At 38.4% G+C, this 21537-nt stretch overlaps 1 protein-coding gene across 2 annotated transcripts in view; it reads right to left on the reverse strand.

Annotated features, from left to right (window-relative positions):
• The window catches only part of NFATC3 (nuclear factor of activated T cells 3), a 180051-nt gene extending 160131 nt beyond the window's left edge, over positions 1–19920 (reverse strand). For both annotated transcript variants that reach the window (XM_027846877.1, XM_027846879.1), the window contains exon 1: positions 19805–19920. In XM_027846877.1, coding sequence (XP_027702678.1) covers positions 19805–19904 — 100 coding nt within the window. In that variant the 5' untranslated portion in view covers positions 19905–19920. The remainder of the gene's footprint in view (positions 1–19804) is intronic.
• Positions 19921–21537: the final 1617 nt, after the last annotated feature.

The following is a 21537-nucleotide window of genomic DNA, read 5'->3' on the forward strand; positions in this document are numbered from 1 at the left end:
TAATTTCAAAAAGACAAGAAATTAGGAGGAGGACCCCAAATCACAAGATTATAAGGTAGATGAACTTAGTATGGCTAAAATCATAAAGAAAATTAGATGAATGAAACGTTTTTCCTTTACAAATACATATGAAGAAGAGAAAAGGTCACAGGGCCACCCCAATCCACCTACCCTCCTTACCATTCTCTCTATCATTAAATAGAAAGGAAAAGCTATTAACAAACGGCAACAAAAAATATCAAAGTTTTTTATCATCTTTCATGTTGGCCTTTCTGAAAAATATTAAATGTGAATAGTTGATTAAAGTAAGCCCTATCTCTAATAACCATACAAATCTAGACCACAATAGGGATGGCCAGATGAAAATGACCCTGATGTTAAAACTAGAGTTTAATACCAATACTTATAAAGGTTAAGAGAATAAATCCATTTTCAAGCACTAATATGGTGAAGTACAAATGGATGATAATAACCAATTTTCAGTTCTTAAAAGAATTAGTCCTCAGTTCAAATCCCACCTCTTCTACTTACTACCTGGGTCTCAGTTTCCTCAACTCTAAAATGAAGGGGTTGAACTTGACAAGATAGCCTCTAAGTTCTCTTCCAACTCTAGGCCTATGACTTTGCTGTCCTAAATGACTCATTTCCTTAAGGTTCATGTATGCCCACTTTTATTGAATGTATACTTGAAAGTACTAAATCTGCACTTTATTTAAAAATTAAATGTAGTTTTTATAAAATCTTGATAAATAAATATTCTGGGGCCCAGGCACAAAATCCAAGAAAGTAAACTATTTACTACAAAGAAAAGTCAATGCAATTGGACATAACAAACATCTATTAAGTCCCCACTCTATATGCATGGCATCACTCCACATACTAGAGATACAAAGTCAAAAACATAACAGTCTTTCCCTCAAGGAGCTTACATCATACAGGGGAATACAGTATACACACAAATAATAACCAAACATATACAAAAATAATGAGAACAGTTTCAAAGAGAAAAGACTAACAAGTAGAGTGGAACAGCAAAGGTCTTGGATAATGGATGGCACCTGAGCTCAGCTCTGATGGAAATTAATAATACTCAGCACCAGAGGCAGTGAGAAAGCACAGCAGATAAGAGCACTGGACCTGAAGTCAGTAAGACCTGATTTCAAAACCAGTCTCAGACACTTACTGGGTGACCCTGGACAAATCACTTCAACTTTGTCTGCCTCAGTCTCCTCTGCTATAAAATAGGATAAACAATAGAACCCTCCTCCCAAGGTGGTTGTGAGATTCAAATAAGATAATAAATGTAAAACACAATGTTTGGTACATTGTAGACACTATATAAATCCTATCTATTGTTATCATTTTCATTTTATTAATATTGCTAAGAAGTAGAGGTAAGGAAGAAGTGTATTCTGGACATGAGTAGGAGACAAAACTGTGTGAATGGGTAACAGCACGGTCTGACTATGAGAAAAAAAAGCAAGTAATACTGTTGCCATATTGTATATGTAGGATTTTAAATGTCAAACTGAAGAATTTGTAATTTATCCCAGAAACAATAAATTAGCCACTAGAGACTGAAGAAAGGAATGAAAAAATCAGATCTGTACTTTAGAAATATCAACACGGCAGCTATATGGATCATGAAAAACAAGAGATATCAAAGGACCTAAAGAAGGACACATGTTTCCCCTATTTTCAAAAAAAAGATCAGAATCTGAAAACTACAAGCCGAGATGAACTTCAATTACTAGGAAAAATCTATAAAAGATTGTTAAAGAGGTAGTGAGCAGGTAAGAAAGGGAAAAATCCTAACAGTCTGGCTTCATTTAGGACAGGTCACACCAATTAACTTTATTTCCTGTTTTAACACAGATTGGGGGATGATGTAGATATGGTTCACCTAGCCTTTGAGCAAAGAATATGATAAAGGATCTCATACTATTTTTGTGAACCAAATGAGGCAATGTGGACTGGGTAATAATACAATTAGATGAATTCAGAACTAATAGAATGCCCTGACTCAAGGAGAAATCACTGACGTTTCAATGTCAGGATTGTCAATGACGAGAAGTCTCCAGAGGAGTACCCTTAGGATTTATGCTTGGCCTTGGGTTAACATTTTTTAATCAACTACTTAGAAAAAGGGCATAGATAAAATGCTCATCAAATACACAGGAAACAACAAACTTGGGAGAGATAACAAACACAACGTAGTACAGAGTAAGGATCCAAAAAGATCCCAACAAACTAGAGCATTAGGCAATATGACAAAATCCAACAGAAATAAATGTAAAGTCTTACACTTGCATTGGAAAAAAAAAAAAAAACTTGACAAGTATGGTTAGATAGCAATTGGCCTAAAAAAGATTTACGGGCTTTAGTGGGCTGCAAGCTAAATGAATCAGCAGTGTGGTGTGGCAGTCAAAAGGCTAATAACATCTTGGGTTGCATTAAGGCATAGATTCCAGAAATTAAGAGATTAAAATCCTTCAATACCTTGCCTTGGTTAGGAAAATCACTTAACCTTCTGGGTCTCAGTTTCTTCAGCTATATGAAATGAGAAGACTGGACCACATGTCCTCTAGAGCCTCTCAAGTTCTAGATTTATGATCCAATGACTACACCTAGAACACTGTGCTCAGTTCTGGGTGCCACATTTTAGGAAGGACATTCATCAGCCAGAGACTGTCCAGAAGAGGTCAAACAAGCTTATTAATGGGCTCCAAGTCAATGTTCTATGAGGATAAATTGAAGGAAATGAGAATGTTTACCGTGGAAAAGAAAAGATCCAGAGAGGATGCAATAGTTCTTCGTTCAAGTATCTGAAGGGCTACCACGTAGAAGAACGACTAATATTTGTTCTGTTTGGACCTAGAGGACAACTCCAGGAATACTGGACAGAAGTTACACCTGATGTCAGGAAAGACTAAAGAATCAGAGCTGTGCAAAAGTGAGACTGGCAGCCAGTATGAGGTGGTAGGTTCCATCTCACTGGGGTGAGGGTGGGGACGTAAGAAGGTATAAAAAGAAGCAATAAATAATCAAATTATTAAAGAAGATGTAGAAATGTAGAAGGTGTCAGAAATGGCTTCAGGTACTAATTATTTCTAGCTGGAGTGAAATGAAAAATTGAAAAAAACTCACTGAAAAAAATTGCACCTGAACTACGCCTTAAAGGGGGATGTCCACAAGCAGAGATTGAGGTAGGGGATTAGGAAATAGTACTTTCCAAGCATGGAGACAATGTGTACAGAGAATGGAAGGACGGTGAGATTGGGAAATTGTGGGTAGTAGTAGTCCAGTTTGCTCAAAGAATATATAGAAGGAAATGCTATGAAATAAAGCTAGAAAAGTAATTTGAAGGAGCCAGAATGAGTCTTGAAAGCTAAAATAAACATATCTTACATTTAATAAGCAATGCTAAGAATTTGAAAGAACTTCAGAGGTCACCAAGTTCTATCTGTGCTGGAACAGGAAATTCCTCTACAAAATCTCTGACAAGCGGTTGTCCAAACTCTACTCATGGGTTTCAGAGAGGGAAAACCCACTACCTCCTGAGGCTACCCTTTTGGACTTCTCTTTTTAGTAAGTTTTCCCTGGCATCAAGTCTAAATTTACTTCTTTGCCGTCTTTATCCATTACTCCTAGCTCTGCACTCCAGTGTCAACAAATCTTAATCCCTCTACCACATACCCACAATTCAAATAGTGGAAGATAGTTACTGTGTCTCACCACTCTGCTGTACTCCTTTCCCCCCTTCTCTCTCTCTCTTTTATTTTTTATTTTTGGCAAAGCAATTGGGATTAAGTGACTTGCCCAGGGTCACGATGCTAATAAGCGTCAAGTGTCTGAGACCAGATTTGAACTCAGGTCCTTCTGACTCCTGGGCTGGTTCTCTATTCATTGTGCCACTGAGCTGCCCTCCCCCCTTTTCTCTCTTCTGTCCACTAAACATCCCCAGGTCCTTCAACCTAACTATGGGACATGAGCTCAAGGGCCATTGCTACCCTGGTTGCGTCTTCTAAACATTCTCCAGCTCATCAATGTCGTTCCTAAAACACGGACCTCTGAGCTAAATAACACGCTTTAGATAGAATCTAACCAAGATATAATAAAGAGATATAATGTATACTGCCTCCTTATTCTTGGAAGTTATTTTTTCTCTTAATTCAGTTAAGTTTTCAAGCCTGGGTGAATGGAAAAATGATGGCACCATTAATAGAAATGGGGAAATTAGAATGAGAAAGGTTTGGATAGGTAAGATGAATTAAAAATTAAACATGTTAAAAGTCTGAGGTGCTGGCAAGACATCAAAGTGAAGCTGTCCAGAAGGCAGTTGGAAATGTGGCATTAGTACTAAAGAGAGAGAGCTCAAGACATGAGATACACACTTGGTAGCCATTCACAAATAGGCAATCACTGATATCATGAGAGTGGAGGAGATTGTGAAAAGAAAAGAACAAAGAATCACCTTTCCAGAATCACTGAATTTGACAGTTGTAAGGGACCTAAATGGCCATCTAGTCCAATTCATACACAAAAGGAATGCCCACCATCAACAACCAGACATGTAAGTCTCTAAGGGCGCAAGAAAAAACCCTGGGATAAAATTATATTTAGATGACAGAAGAATTAACCTGGAAAAGAAAAGGCTAAATCAAGCCTTAATCATCTTTGGGGCAGCTAGGTGGCACAGTGGATACAGCACTGGCCTTGAAGTCAGAAAGACTTGAGTTCAAATCTGGCCTCAGACACTAGCTGTGACTTAATACCAAAAACCTCAAGAAAAAAAAAAAAAGACTTCATCATCATCATCAAGATCCAAAGGGGTTCTATGGATGCTGACCAATTCTCTGCATCCACAGAAGACCAAAAAAGACCAGATTAAAATGAAACAGAAGAGATTAACCAAGTGCCATTTTGATAATCAGATTCATGTGCCTAGGAACATGAAAAAAGTTGTGGCGTCTCTTTCACTAGAGATCTTTCTATAAAAAGGTGGTTTAGTCATTTACCCACATAAAGGTTAGAGGAATAGCATCCAAGAGAGAGTTCAGGGCTTAGGATACATGCTTGGTAAACATTCATATAATGTTCACATTAAAATCATGAGTGGATATAAGATTGATACTTGCCTTCAAACTAGCTAGTCTCAAGGCATCTTCAAGCTCCATTATCCTCAGATTCTATAAAATGTACCAGTTTAGTTTATCTTCTCCATCCCTATACTACCTTTTATGCTGTCCTATATTAATCAGTATTTTCCTTTGAAACCTACCTAAAGACTAAGAACGTAGGGAGGGAAAAATATATAAACAACCGTCAAAAGTATATATATACTTTGCTAAACCTATCAATGAGAGACAGAGAACTAAAACTGTCATTCTGAACTAAACCTCCAGATACCCACCAAACCTGATTAGTTGAAGAGGTAGCAATTAATCTGAGCTTAGTACTTCCTCTAGACAGCAGACAGAGCCTAATTTCCCCCTCCCAAAAATGATATCATAGCAGAAGGATGAAGCAGAAGGCAGAGGAGAGGGAAAGGGAAAGAAGATTAGGGAGTCAGTTATTCAACTATCCTTATACTTATGCCTATGCCTTGACCGAGAGGGTGCTGGTGATGTATTGAGGACAAAGGAGGAGGAGGCTCAAAACCATGACTGACCTTAATGATCATGGAAATCAGATTTAGGACAGATAAGATGAGACAGAAGACAGAAATAAAGGGCATGGGCACTAACTAGAGGTCTTTCAATTAGTCAATAATCATTTATTAAGCACCTGCTAAACACTGGGGATAGAAAGGCAAGACAGTCCTTGCCCTCAAAGAGTTCACAATCTAAAGGGGGCGAAAACAAGCAAATAAATATGTAAGCAAAAAAGTTATATAAAGGATAAATAGGATATAATTATTAGAGGGAAGGCACAAGAATTAAAAAGGGCTGGGAAAGGCATTCTGTAGAAGGTGGGATTTTAAGTGGAACTTGAAGGAAGCCAGGGAAGTCAGGAGGCAGAGATGAGAAGGGAAAATATTCTAGGCACAGAGGAAAACTAGAGAAAATGCTCAAAGACAAAAGATGCAGTATCTTGTTCCTGGAACAGCAATGATACCACTGTAACTAAATTAAAGAATACAAGGGGCAGAAGTGGAAACATCTATTTATTGTAGACAGTCTTCTCAAGGAGTTTAGCCACAAAAGGCAGGAAAGACATGAAACAACAGTTAGTAGGGACAGAAGGATCAAGTGAGGGTATCTGAAGAATGTAGGTGACATGGACAAGTTTGTAACACAGTAGACAGGGAGAGACTGAAGAGAAATGAGAGTGGAGATAATAGAGGGGGTAATCTGTTGGAGGAAATGTGATTGAATGGGATCCACTTGTGCAGGTAGAGAGAGGGGTTGGCCATGGCAAAGAGAAGGGTCACCTCACTGTGTGAGATAATGGCAGAAAGTGTCAGAGTGAGATGAAAAGGAGGGGAAAAGAGGAACTCTCAATAAATGGCCTCAATTCTTTTTCAGCAAATATGAAGTTACTGTTTTCGGCTAAGGGGATCAGAGAAAGGGAGCCATGGAAGATTTGAGGAAGGATGAAAAAGTCTGGAAGAGCCACTTCAGTGACAATGAGTTGATAAGGGAAATGAGAATACAGTTAGTGCAAAGGTGATGAACTGAGAAAGAACTGAGGGGCTGAGGAAATGGAGGTCACAGTGTGGACAAAGAGCAGGGTTAAGGCAGAGGCAGAAGTGGAGAGCTAATAGATTATTATTAGATAAGAAAATTTCAGTGTTCATGACACAGAACTAGTACATTTGTAGGTGATGGCAAGATCAAGGGTATGATCATCTGTGTGTGGCTGAGATGGGGAAGAGGTCATGAAAAATGTAGATGATTTCTAAGAGTTTTGTACACTGCATCAGAATTAGGAGGCAGTTAGGAGGCACAGTGGATAGAGTTATGCACTTGGAGTCAGGAAAACCTAAGTTCAAATTCTGCCTCAGACACTTACTAGCTGTGTGACCTGAGCCGAGGCTCTTAACTTCTTTTTGTCTTGGTTTCTTCATCTATAAAATGGGGATAATAATAACACCTACCTCCTTGGGTTGCTATGAGGATAACATGGGCACTCTGCAAACCTTAAAGTGCTATATAAATACTAGGTATCATCATCATCGTTATTATTAGAGAGGAACTAACAAAATACTTCATTTTTAATTAATTTAAAAGGCTCTGTGAGAATTTTTCAGGCAGCTAGGTGGTGCAGTGGATAAGCTCCGGCCTTGGAGTCAGGAGGACCCGAGTTCAAATTCAGCCTCAGACACATGACACTTACTAGCTGTGTGACCCTGGGCAAGTCACTTAACCCGGACTGCCTCACCAAAAGGCCAAAAAAAAAAAAAGTAATTTTTCAAAGATCTTTTAATAATGACTAACAAAAAAGGTTATTAACTGAACAAGAGAAAGAAGTATATAAAACAGCACAGATAGAGGCAATGTGATATCATGGAAAGAACACTGGTCAGGCTGAAACACCTGAATTAAAATCCCAGCTCTGCTTAGCTACATGTCGTTTACTCTCTCTGGGACTCAACTTCCTCTTCTCTAAAGTGAGATGGCTGGACTACATCAGCTATAAAGATCCATGATCACAGCATCTTACATGCATTAAACTGTTATGGAGACTTTTTTTAATGCTAAATTCAATGCTGGCCAGGTTGTGGAGAAATATGCACTCCTTTACATTGCTCATATAGCAATGAAGAGGCACAATCCTTCTGAAAAGCAATATTAACAGTATACAATCAAAGCTTCAAAAGTGTTCATACTCTTTGAACCACTGATCTCGCTAGTAGGCCCCTTTGTCTTCTACAAAAGAAGATAGAGATGTATATAAAAAAAAACATAGCAGCACTATTAGTAATAGCCAAAAAAAAAGTAGAAACAACTCAAGTATAACATTTAGTGAACTGCTGAACCATAATGTGCCACAAGAAATTACAAATGTGAAGAATACAAATATGGAAAAATATATGAAGTGATAAAGACTGGAGAAAGCAAAATGAAAATATACATGATAACTACAACATCAAGACAGCAAAGCAACAAAATCTGAAAATACATAAAAGAAAGAAATTTCAAAAGGAAAGGAAGAAAACATTTTATTCCACACCTACTATGTGCTAGGCACTATGCTAAGCCCTTTACCAATAGTATCTCATTTGATCTTCACAACAACTCTGCAAAGTAGGTGCTATTATTATCTCATTTTACACTTGAGGAAATCAAGGCAGACGTGCCCAAGGTCACAGAGCTAGTAAGTGTCTGAGGCCACATTTAAATTCAGGTCTTCCTGACTCCAGGACCTACACTCCATCCACTGTACCACCTAGCTGCCCCAGGAGACAAAAGCAAAGAGTATTTTTTTAAATTAATATTTACCTTTAAAAATTATGATCTGGACTTGTAAGCACTAGAGAGAGAGAGAGCTGGCCTTGAACTACAGAGACCTGATTCAAGTCCTACCTCTGATACAACAATGTAACTACAGGCAAGTCACAAACTCTAGGAGTCCCAGGCAAATCTCTAAATAGTATCGGCATCGGGGTCAGTCAATAAGCATTTATTAAGTGGTTACCATGTGTCATGTGCTGCATTAATTGCTAGGGATACAAAGAAAGGCAAAAGGCAGTCTCTGCCCTCGAGAAGCCTGCAACCTAATGGAGAAAGGCGTTTTCTATATTGACAGAATCACAGATCATCTTTTTAAAAGCAAATTATAAACAATGGACTTTATCATTTTATGTGCAACGAGTTTTTATTTTTGTGTGGCCAATGTTATTAAGTTTAGAATTCATTTTAAAGAAATATTTTATGAAATAGTGTGGCATAGTCAATAGGGTGTTAAGCCAGAACCAGGTAGATCTGCTTCAGTTTAAATTCCACTTATGACACTTATGAGCTGTGTGACCACAGTTAAGTCATTTTAATTTCTTTCATGCCTCGGAAAGCTCCCTAGGACTTATCTCCTAAACCATAGATGAGTTGCAGTCTATATTCTGACCTTGGTGGAAAGTGTTCCAACACTGGTGAAATCACATACTTGCATTTAAAAAGAAAAAATCTCAATGATCTAAAAAGATAAAAAACAGTTTACTGACAGATAGGTAGAAGGTAAATAAAGAGCAGGAGAATAGGTAGAAAAACGAAGATGATTTACTTAAGACACGGAAAAGGCACTTTTAAAAACAGACTTTTATTTATATCTCTTACATTTCCCCTGCAGCCCTCCTTTTCCCCTTCCCAAAAAAACCATCCCTTATAATAAAGTTTTTAAAAGAAAGGAAACCCTACCCCCCCAAAAAAATCCAGCAAAACTGATAAACACATCCAAAAGAAAATCTGACACTATATATATGTGTGTGTGTGTGTATACATGCCTATATATACACATACATACATCTATACATAGGTGCACGCATGCACACACACATACACATGATATTCCACATGTGCAGACTTAATAGATTTTTAAAAAACTTGACTGTGTATGTGTGTATGTATGTATGTATGTATGTATGTGTGAATATATGTATGTATCTATGTGTGATATTCCACAATTCCCTGACTCTAAAATGGAGCTGGGGAAATATGGGAAGAGGCACCTGTTAACAGCTGGTAGGAATTTGGTCCTGATGAATCAACCAGAATACAGATTAGCCTTGTGACAGTAACTTTCAAAGGTGAACATGAGCAAACGTAGAGAAAATAACAGTGGAGACAAAAGATTTAGACTAAGGATTTAGCCTTAAGAATAAAGAAAAGGAGCTCTGGCCTTGGAGTCAGGAGGATGCGAGTTCAAATCCAGTCTCAGACACATGACACTTACTAGCTGCGTGACCCTGGGAAAGTCACTTAACCCCAATTGCCTCACCAAAACGCAAAAAAAAATAAAGAAATAAAGAAAAGGAGAAAATAGATACTATTCAGGAAATAGTATCAGAATTAAACATGATAAGCTAAACAGATTTTAAAAACAATGACATTTATAATATATATTTAATATTTGCAAAGCACTTTTCTCCTGGCTTTCCTGTAAAGTAGGTAGTACCAATGCTACTATAACTTCTCAGCTAAAGAGAGTGAGGTTCCAAGCAGTTAAGTGTTCTGCCTAAGATAACAAGGCCAAGAAGCTACCCGAGGCAGGATTCCTTCCTAGGCCTCTCGAACCCGAGTGCAGCCGCCTCCTGAGTCTCTACAAAATGGCGGAAATTAAGGGGTGGATGAAAACTGGAAGACATGTAACCTAGATAGCAGGAAAAGATTATAACCCCAGTCTTCCAAAGGAGGTAACACTTTTTAAGCAGTTATGTCCAATGGAACATTCACTAAATATTCTTAATATTCTGATGTTGCAATAACAGAAATAGCACCTTAAATGTATGTATCACGTTATCTTTTTCCCCTCCAATATGCTTTCACATACATGACCCAACACAATAAAAATTAAAACAATGCTTTTCCTAGTATGCATATGGTTCCTCAAGAATGGGAATGCCTAAAAAACTGATAGTTTGCTTCAAAAATTCACCAACTGAAAATATATTTATCTTCATTATTCCTGATTATATCTCTTTGTCCCTCATAAGAGACACCAAAAAACATCCCTTTCAACAATCTTACAACTCTGACAAATGAAAACTAGTCTTGTAACCCAAAGCCACATTCTAGTTTCAGAGGATCATAAAAGATAATTCAAACTGTGGCATTAATCCATAACTCTATTCTCATATACAGACACGTACTGATAGGTCAATTTACAAGCAAGTTAGAGGGAAAATAAAAATGTAAATATTTGAAAAATGTTTTCTCCATCTCAATACCAACACCTGGGCAGTTTGGGCAAACAAAAGCACAAAACCAAACCCACAACCACACAGATAGACACATAAGCTGCTCAAGAGTACAACCTCTAAGCAATCTGTATTCCCATATCCTTCCACCACTACTCATACCTATAGCTCTAATCTCGATACTAAGATTTCAATTTGAATGAGAATCAGATTTTGCAAACACCATATGCCTTGCTTATTTATTACATACTTAATAAACCAATAAAAAGCATGCTCAACTTGACATTTTACTATCTTAAGGTAGAATTACTAAGGTAGTAAGCTAGAATTACTATTTTTCCTATACTAATCTTGGAACTTGATTTTAAAAGAGCTTGAGCAGTTAGTTAGCGAAAATCTATTTAAAAGGCCTTTACAGTAAATATTTTCCAAATACAGTTTAATGAAAAACATACATTTAAGTACAAGTCACATGCTGTTAGCAAAACTACTTTGACCACTGGTTGCTCTACTGAAAAAATCTTTTTTTTAAAAGGTGCTTGCCTTCAGTATTTTCTCTTACAAAACAACAATCAACAATGGAAGAGTCCAGCTGCAAAAGATTTCAAATTAGACCAATTTTGTACCTGATTTGACTAGCACAAAACCAGCAAGACTAATAAAAATTCAACAAAATATTTTTTAAAAAAATGTCATTTACAGGATTTTTTAACACACACACACACACACACAGAGTCTCACCTGTTGTTGTGGCACAAAGCATACTGATACCATCCAGTTATATTTGAAAATAAACCCTGGAAGTTACCTTTCCAGTTTACTAGGGATTTTGCTGGCTTTCCTAAATTTATAATTCCCTTTCAAGCAGTTGATACCAGCATACTCAACTACTGTGACAGTGATTAAGTTTCAGCTTCTGGTAGGTTGTCAATTCACAATGCAGACTAAATCTCACAGGTTTACTTGTTTCTCTTTGCTGAAGTCAAACAAATTCTGCCAGTCTACAAGAGTTTGACCACTCAGGAAGGTGAGAACTGGGCAATAAAATAGTATCAACACCACACAAATACTAAAAACATGTGCAAATCCATGTGAAGTCTGAGTAAAATGATGGCTTGTTAAAAAGCTTGCTCCTGCTTGTGATTCTCCTAAGCCACAGTGATCATTTCACTCATCTTAAATTCCACTGTCATTTGAACCTCACATGGCGTGCCTGGGCAAATTTGATGACTTGGATGTTGTTTTAGAGGCCAGGCTTTCTGCCAACTCTGCTATGTCTATTCCCCTGACCCACCAGGGCAGCTTTAGACAACACCTCCCTTATTTATGTTACTGCTGTGAACAGTCAAACTGCTGCTTACTATCAAATGAGGCCCAACCTACTCATGTTTCTCACATCTTTAAGAGCAATACTATTGACTGTTACACCACTCCCTTATTTAAAGCTAAATACTGTAATGAAGAATCACTTGTCACTCCACTAGCAAAACTTAAAAGTAATTTCCTTCACTTTCAATTTTTCTAATCCACATAATCTGAACAATAAACAAAATTTTTGTAAACACTGCAATCTGATAGAAGCTTTATTACTATCTCCAGCAATGTAAAATAATTTTAAAATATCTTACCAAAAGTGATAACTATTTGCTGCTTAACCAAAAAAAAAAAAAATAGAACAAATCAGGGCTCTTAATTTACATTTAAACAGAAACAGATGGATACTGCCAGAACTAACAGAATTTGGCCAAAATCAATTCTAACTGAAGAATGCCAAACGATTTCTTGAGCCTGAAACTTCTTTCTCTTATGATACTGAATCAACTTCTTGAGTTTAAGGAACAATTCTTACTAAAAACTGACAAAGTCTTACTGCTGAAAAATACATGATAAAGCTTTTAATGTTATGACATCTAATATAACTGAAACCTCAGTACATGATGAGCTACCTCCCTTAACAGTGGGACTGGGAAAAATGCCAAAGTATTCCTTCTGTAATTTGACAAAGGGAAAAGTCAAAGAAAGAATTGAGTTAACAGTACTAATTACAATAAGGTTTTTTTAACTTGCAGCATAAGATCCTTTAAAGGCAGTCCCCTCCACCCCCAATATTTACACATAGAAAGCCCCAACACCAATACAAATTTAGATTGCTCCTCTATTACTAATTTATGCTAATGATCCCAGGTTTCTGCACCTAGAGCTCTAGAGATAAAAATTTTATTAAATTTATTGAATTCTTCCTAGTGAAACTTACCAAGTCTAATTTATATAGTCCACCTTTATCCAACCTCAGGAGGCTTTACACATATGATCTAATATGTCTATAATGAGCTTACAAACACATCATTAAGTTTCTACAGAAAAGAAGTTAAGGAAGTTCTCTTTCTCTCTGCCAGAGGAATTTATCTTTATAATTTGAGGCAGCTAGGTGGCAAAGTGGACAGAGTTAGTGGGCCTATAGTCAGGAAGACCTAAATTCAAATTCAGCCAAAGACACTTGCTTTGTATGTGACCTTGGGCAAGTCACTTAACCACCATGTGCCTGCTTCCTCAAGTGTACAATGGAGACAATAACAGCACCTCAATCCCAGGGCTGTTATGAGGATCAAATGAGATACTCTTGGTAAAGCATTCAGCACAGTGCCTGGCACATATAGGCACTATATAGACCAGGATGATGATGATAATGATCATCATCATTCATAATTCCATGCTTACTAAGATTTGCACATGTAAGCAACGTTAAACTCTATCTAGAAAACAAGATGGCTGGGCAAATATTCTTTATTTTTTAATACATTTTGATATTTTGTTTTTACACCACCTACATTTCCCAATGTATCCCTCTCTCCATTTCTCTTCCAAAGGGTCATCTCTTATAACAAAAAATGTAAAAAGAGAAAACAAAATTTAGCAAAAGTAACCTCTATTTCTGCAAAGAAGGAGGTATGTGCTCTTCTTCCCCCCCCGCCAAAAAAGCAAACACTAATACATTATTAGTGCTTATAGCCAGAGGCTCATGATGGAAGAGAAAATGAAACTTACATCAAAAAAATCAAAATGAAATTAGAAGGGCTAAACAAGAAATCAAATATTCCTAAGTATGCAAGACTTTAAATTGGATATATTCATATAATTGTTTATATCTCCTCCCCCATCTATTTGTTTTAAGCAAAAGATGTTGTGGTAGGGAAAAGGTTTTAGTATCATTTAAAGAAAATGTTAAAGCCTATATGTAAATAATCCAAAAACTGACACAGGTAAAAAAAAAAGTTACTATGTAATGAATAAAGAAAAAAATTCTTCTTAGGGCTAATATTATTTTCATTATCTGAAGAATAAGAATTAAAAAGGTAAAGAAATTATGAAAATAAAAATTTCCCTCAACATTCCAGTAGAAGAAATGCAGCTTTTGATAGCACAAGTATAGACTATGTCAAACTGCCTACCATTTTCAGGAGAGCTGGGAGGGGAAAGAGGGTGAAAATTTGGAACTCAAAATCTTGTAAAAATGAATGTTAAAAATTTTCTTGACACGTAAACTTGGAAAAAATAAAATATTAAACTTGAAAAAGAAAGAAGGTATGTAATTTTGAGGGGGAAGAGGATAGCTCTTAGCTATATGCCTACAATTAAATAACTTTTTTTACATCTCATCAAAAAAATGTACTAGGCCAATTATTTTTCTTTAAAAAAGAAACAAAGAAAATAGTAAATAGAAAAACTGCAGAATGGGGGGGGCCTGCTATTATTCCACTCTAGAGCTCCCTAATATTGGCAACTTCTTTAGTAATTTTAATTTAGATCTAGAAATTCAATACTTAGGCTAAGGAAAACAAATAACAACTTAGCCAGAAGAAAAAAATACAGAATCTGCATATTCAGAGAATAAAACATAAAAGTAAAGATAACGGGGGAGGAGGATATGGGGAGAAAATCTGAAACTCGAAATCTTATGGAAGTGATTGTTAAAAACTAAAAATAAATTTTAAAAAAAGAATGAAAAAATAAAATAAAATGTAAATGGAGTACAGAGCAAAAAAAAAAAGATAATGAAATGTCAAACTGCAAAAAAAAAATAAAAAAAGATAATGAAATGTCAAACTAAATTGGAGCCCTAAGGTTAAGCTAACAAAAATTCATCAAGCAAGCTGCCCTTTGAAATGAATAAATCATGTTATCCACAGTATTACTAAGGATTGATGAATTACATTATTTTAAGTTTCCTACTTAGTGTCTGAAGTACTTGAAAGCTAGGTCTAAGATTTTTAAAAAAGGAAAACAATGCAAATTTAAAACCAAAGCAGCTGCTTAATTCACTTAGGGAGCTAGTAAACTTTTGCAAGAAAACACTGATTCTCTTTTAATTTCAAGCAGCTTCAGTTAGTAAAACATCACCTCGAAAGAGCAAAGGTAAAAAGTGGTAGTGTGTGTATATTTATTTTGTGTGTATATTTATATATTTTTGTATGATTAAAAACAGTTCAAAGAAATATTAGCATATGCTGAATGTTTGTATTCTAACAATTTTAATTCAGAAATTTAGTCCTTTGATTTGCTTTCTCCTCCTCCCAACTCTTAAATGCCCACTTAGGAAAGATACCAAAATTAACAGCAAGAAGTCATAAGGGCTTCTCAGAGAAACAGAAATCTCCTTTTGTGTGTATGTTATGATTAACACTCTAATTAGAGAACAAATGGAGATTCAGTTGTGGTAAAGGCCCCTAAAACCTTTAACAAGATCTAAAACCACACTAGCCCATCAGACAGACTAGGATGTGCTCAAACAGTACACTTCTGTAATTTGACAAACTGGGACAAATGGGTCCTACTAAAAAAAACAAAGGATTTTCCAACAGATTCCTCTCTGTCTATAACAAGCTTACATGCTTACAGGCAAGAAGAAATATTTAGCAAAAACAATACTCTACTGAATCCTAGAAACTGTTATGGCTCAATTTACCACGCAAGTTCATTCCAAAGGCAAATCTGTTAAACTCACTTTTGGTTACTTCAAATCACAATTAATTCAAAGCTCAAAATGATGTACATCAAAATATATGTTGATTTCACGTGTAAATAAATTCTAATCCCTAAATTTTTTAACTGCTCCTTTTGATATTAAATCTAAAGTGCCAAAAGAGTGGAAAAGGATTTCATTTAATGATTTACAATGATCTTGTACAGGTCACTATGCCTCGTGAGCAACTTCCATCTCTAACATACTAGGACTGTGTGTGACTCTTGGAATAAATCTTAACATCCTCTAAAATCATAACTATCTTGAAACATATGTTTTACGGAAACACACAATAAAGACATTTTATGCCACAATTCCAAATGGATATGCATTTAAAAATTAAAAAGCCATGCCATAAGAAAAATTACAGAATGGAAGGATCTATCTTTTACAATTATGGATAAAGATTTGTCATTAAACAAAAAATAAAAGAAAATCATATTACAATCGCAATTTTATTAATTTTTTCTAATTTATATTTTATTTCCCCAATTACATGTAAAAACAATTTTTAACAATTTTTTTTTAATTTTTGAGTTCCAAATTCTCTCCCTCCCTTTCTGCCCTCCACTCCTCATTGAGAAAGAAAGAATTTTATACAAGTTACACATGTGCAATCATGCAAAACATAACAATTATATTAATCTTTTAAAGCTTTTGGACACCCCAAAAAAAGCACTGATGCTAAAATAAGAAGATAAGGCTTGGGAGAAAAATCTTTGCATTAAATAGCTGACAAATGTCTAGCTTAATAAAGGTTTGAAATAAGTATGTTAAGGTATATTACAATTTTCAAGCCAAAAAATAACTATCACAGAAATTAGAATAACCATGAAGTACCCCTTCATATCCATCAAACTAGCAAAGACGTTAAAATATGGGAATCTCTGCCCATTGAATCAGGAAAGGTAGAACTGTGACTCGTTCAACTGCTCTGGAAAATAATTTGTAATTAAGAAAGAAAAGTTTCTGATTGTTCATACCCTTTGCCCTAGCCATCTCAATATCAGATCCATCAATACTACCAAAACTATGCCCCCAAGGAGGTTACAAAAAAAAAAAAAAATCATACACACAAAAGTGTTCATAGAACTATCATTTGTAAAGACAAAAAAGGTAAAAACCAAGAAAATACCCAATGACTGTGGAATGACAGAACAATTTATGGAAGATGAACATAATGGTATGTGTGTATATATATATGTTGTATACATATGCCATAAGGCATAATGAATATGAAGAACTTAGAGGAAATATGTAAAGCCTTGTACAAAGTGATACAAAAATAAAAGAATATACATACGAACTGCAACAGTGTAAATAAACTCAAGTGAAGATAAAGCAAAACTCTGGCCAAGTATAACCCTCAATGTTTGTACCATAATTGCAAAATGAGTCTTACTTTGCCGTTAAAAAAAATAAAATAAAATGACTTCCATGAAATGTACTTTGCAAAGAGGATTGTTTGGAAGTATCTGCTGTCAAAACAAATATATGACTAATTTTTAAAAATAAAAACAATGAAATACAGCAGAGTTTTCTCCCCTTACAATCACGAAAACTATATTTTCAGAAATAATGAATGAATACACAGTAATTTTTTACCTTATTCACTATCTTTTTCTGGCATAAAGAGATAAAAGAAAGCATTACACAGAATATTTATTATTAAATGCTTGCTGCCAGGAATCACAGAATTTAGAGCTGGAAGAAATCAAAGATCAAGTTATTTCTTCTATAATAAAACCGTTTAACTCCAATTGCCTAAGCAAATCTAAGTATATTTTGGGTTGAAACTGCTTACTATTACAAAGTCTAGGTATTTAGCAATGAAGATAAAAAGTGATCAAAATAACGATTGTTCCCAAGCCCAATCTACTATGTAGTCTAAAAAGCCACTACAATTCTGATTTATTTATGTAAATGTAATTTCAGCACGATCCAAGTGACAATAATCAAGTAGTTTATTGCTGAACTCACACTAAGACTAACTCAGCTTGCTCTAGTCTCATTTTATACCATTCAAATGCACATTTAAGAAGCTTAACTAAAAAAAAAAAAGAAGCTTAATTAAAGGTTTACCACACTCAGGATTCCAAGCTAGGTCATAAAAGCACTCACTTAAGCTGGTCAGTCCTCCTTAAAACTACTACAGAGGATTTTGATTAATGCACCGGTCTCTCCTCTTTCCAAAATTCCTTTTAAACTAGTAAACTGGTTATATAGTAGAAATGTACCTTTCAAAATGAACTTTTTCTTATGAAAAAACACCTAACTATTCTCAAAACATTCAAGCAAAATCTTAAAGAACACCAATTTCCAAAATATTTTGCCTTATTAATACCAACTTAATACACCTTCAGAACACTTTTGTTTTTTTGTTTATCCTTTCAAATAAACTGGGTCTAGATTTACATAAATATATAACGTTAAAATAGACTATTAACAATTCTTACCTGTTTGACAGAACTAAATACAGATTTCACCAACATTTTCACAAATTACTAAACACCTCAAATTCTAGAAAGCACAATAAACAACGTACTTCCCAAAAAAAGCATAAATTTTCAAAGGATATTCTCACTAGTTTCTCAGCAATATGCTCCACCCCAAAAAGGTATAGAAGACTTAAACTATTCTCTACAGGGTCAACAAAACAGAGCACTTAAAATCTGTTCCCAATCTTGCATTTGTTCTACCAAATGGCATCCCAAATTGAAGTGTTAATCGTTTCCTTTCAAGTTTCAGTATTTGTTACTTCCACATCAGTAACGTTCATTTACATTTTCTCTTATTGCACTGTGGTCTTTGAAATATAAAAACCACCAATAACTACTACTATGCTGTAGAAAACACTGACAACTTTTTCAATAGGAACTTTAAGTAGTTTTTCATTCCACAACTTTCTACCAAGGGTAAGTTTATCAAGAAAAACATGTCACAGCATCCAAGACTGAATGAGAAGAAGCAGGTTTTTGCATGAGATAAATCTGAAAACCTCAGAGACAAAAATTACTCCAAATTAAGCAGTGAGAAGAAAATGCAGAAAAGGAACCTTATGAGTACAACTGTGACAGTTGTTATTTTTCACTTTCTCTAGCAGAGAAAACAGGGGTTTGCGGAGTTAAGATCAAAGTGGCCTTTGAAAGGTGATCTGATCCCTCACCTTCATTTTACAGATGAGGAAACTGAGGCCAGGAGAAGTTACATGATTTGTGTAAGATCACACGGTGACCCCGCCGAGTCAGCCATCTGACTGATTCCGAATCCAAAGCCCTTTCCACAGCACCCCTCTACATTAAGTGGATTTGCTAAACACCAATCATTAGGGTCGTAAGAAAAACACAGGCATCACAACATTGTGTGCACATCTGATAGCTTTCAACTTGAAGAAGCAGACAGACGTTCATCTTCAGAACACGAGGGGCGGGCAGGGAAGGCTTTCCGAATTTGCAAATGATACCGAGGTGGACAGGTTTACTGGGGCCGGGAAGGACGGCAGGGGACGAGCTTAAGCCTCCTCCTCTAACCCCTCCTCCTTAAACACACACACACACACACACACACACAGCAGAGGCAGTAGTAAAGTCATGGCACACACAGCCCATAGTAAAACCACGCTCTACGCGCGCGCACGCACACACACACACATACACACTTGCACACTCACCCTAGCGCGCAGTCTGGCCACGCTCCTCTTCCCCCCCCCCCGCTATCTCTGGTCCGGCCATGCCCCCCGCCGATCTTCCCCCCGCTTCCCCCCCCGTCTCAGTCTCTGTCTCTCAGGCGCTGCCCCGTGCCCGTCCCTTCCTCGGCCCCTCCGCGGGGGGCGCAGACTCACGGGCCGGGCCCCGCGGCCAGGCCCCGGGGGAGTGCGGGAGCGGGTAGGGCGGGGAGGCCGGCCTCCCGGGGGGCCGGGGCGCCCTCACCTGCGGGCCCCGGGGGAGGGGGCGGCGGCGGCTGCCCGTCCTCCCCGAAGATGAGCTTGAAGTCGAACTCGTCGTGGGCGCCGCAGTTTGCAGTAGTCATCGGCGTGGCCGGGGACTTGCGGCGGCGGCAGCAGCGGCGGCGGCGGTGGCGCCTCCTTCTCAGGCGGCGGAGGCTCGGCTTGGCTCGGCTCGGCTGCGCCTCAGCGCCGCTTCATGCCTGGCTCCGCCGCAAACTTCCCGGCCTCGTCCCGGCCTCCGGCCTGCTGCCTGTCAGCGCAAGGGAGTGAGGGAGCAAGTGAGCCCGGCCGCCCCTCAGCTGGGCCGCCTCCGCCTCCAACCGCCACCCGCCCCCCCAACCGCCGCCTACACCGCCGCCGCCGCCGGGCGCGCCCCCGCCCCTCCAGCCCCGCGTCAGCACGCGCACGGCTGGGGGCGGGGGAGGGCGCCCCTGCTCCGCCCATCCCATTGGCCGCTGGTGCGGCTTTCTAGCCCCTCAGGCTCCGCCCTCTTTCCCTGCTCTTGACTGAACCCGCGTGACTCGAGGCGCCGGAGGGGCAAGGGACAGTGGGGGAAGGAGGAAAGGGAAGGGGGGGAAACGAGAGGAGGAAACCATGTGATCCCAAAGGCGTAGAGACAGCGCGACCTGCCGGGAGTTGTAGTTCTGAGCCTGCGGAGGTCCCGTGGAGAACCGTCGTATTCAGTGTCTCCGCCTACCTAATCCTCAAGTCTGAAACGCTCTGAAGGGGAGAGGAGAACAGTCCTCTCCTAACTCCGAGAGAGCTGAGAGAAGGGAAGTAAACTGCCCCTTATTGGAGGCAGAGTCCGCAAACTACCAATGGGAGAAGAGGACACGCCTTATTGGGTGGGCAGCCTGCTCCTGATTGGACGAAGCAGGATATGGGCAGAACTGAGGGCGCACCGGGCTCTTGAGCGCGGACAGAGGCTGGTAGAGCCTCCTGGGTCCTATGAGCCGGGGAACAAGAGTGGCCTCGGCCCCTAAGTTTGAATCTCTGCTCTCGCTGGTTTTGTGACCCTGTGAGATCTGGGGGCCTGGAAACTGTGGCTTCTCCCCTCCGTCCCGGGCTGCTTTTCACCCTTTGCATAAACCTGGCTTAGCCAAAGACCCCCGACGACACACAGGGAAAGGAAATACTTTCATTCTTGTCGATCATTTCCAGTGTAAATTGTTGGCATGTTGTCGCGGCCATTAGACTGTGCGCTCTCTGAGGGCAGGGACTGTTTTACCTCTCTATATATTCGTAGCGCTTAGCTGAGTACCCAGCACATGGTGGGTGCTTTAGTGGATGTTTGCTGCCTGCCAGACAGACAGTACGCGTGATGCTCTCTATGTGCCCTCAGGTAAATAAATAAATGTACATCGTCACCCAATCCAGTCTGACACAAGGCTTGAGCTGATGACCTACTCGTCCCAGTGCCCTGCCAAGCACCCCCCTCCTAAACCCCCCCCAAAGCCACCATTCAGTGGAGATGGACCCAGATAGCAACCTCGCTAGGTTCCAGATTGAAACCACATTCTAGCAGCTGCCTGATACCTCCATCACCTTTGTTTTTTGGGGGGTTCCCCTCCCCCTCACTTCTAAGAATTCCCGGGAGTGGAAAGGACCCTGATCTTGGAGTCACACTTGCTCGGCACAGTAGGGAGGAAGGCTACCTGGTTAGGTGGAAGGAGCGGTGAATTTGGAGTCTCGAGACCTAAATTCTGCCACTGCTGC

The sequence above is a fragment of the Vombatus ursinus genome, unplaced genomic scaffold, assembly GCF_900497805.2.
Source record: "Vombatus ursinus unplaced genomic scaffold, bare-nosed wombat genome assembly UNPS02005286.1, whole genome shotgun sequence".
Taxonomy (NCBI): Eukaryota; Metazoa; Chordata; class Mammalia; order Diprotodontia; family Vombatidae; genus Vombatus; species Vombatus ursinus.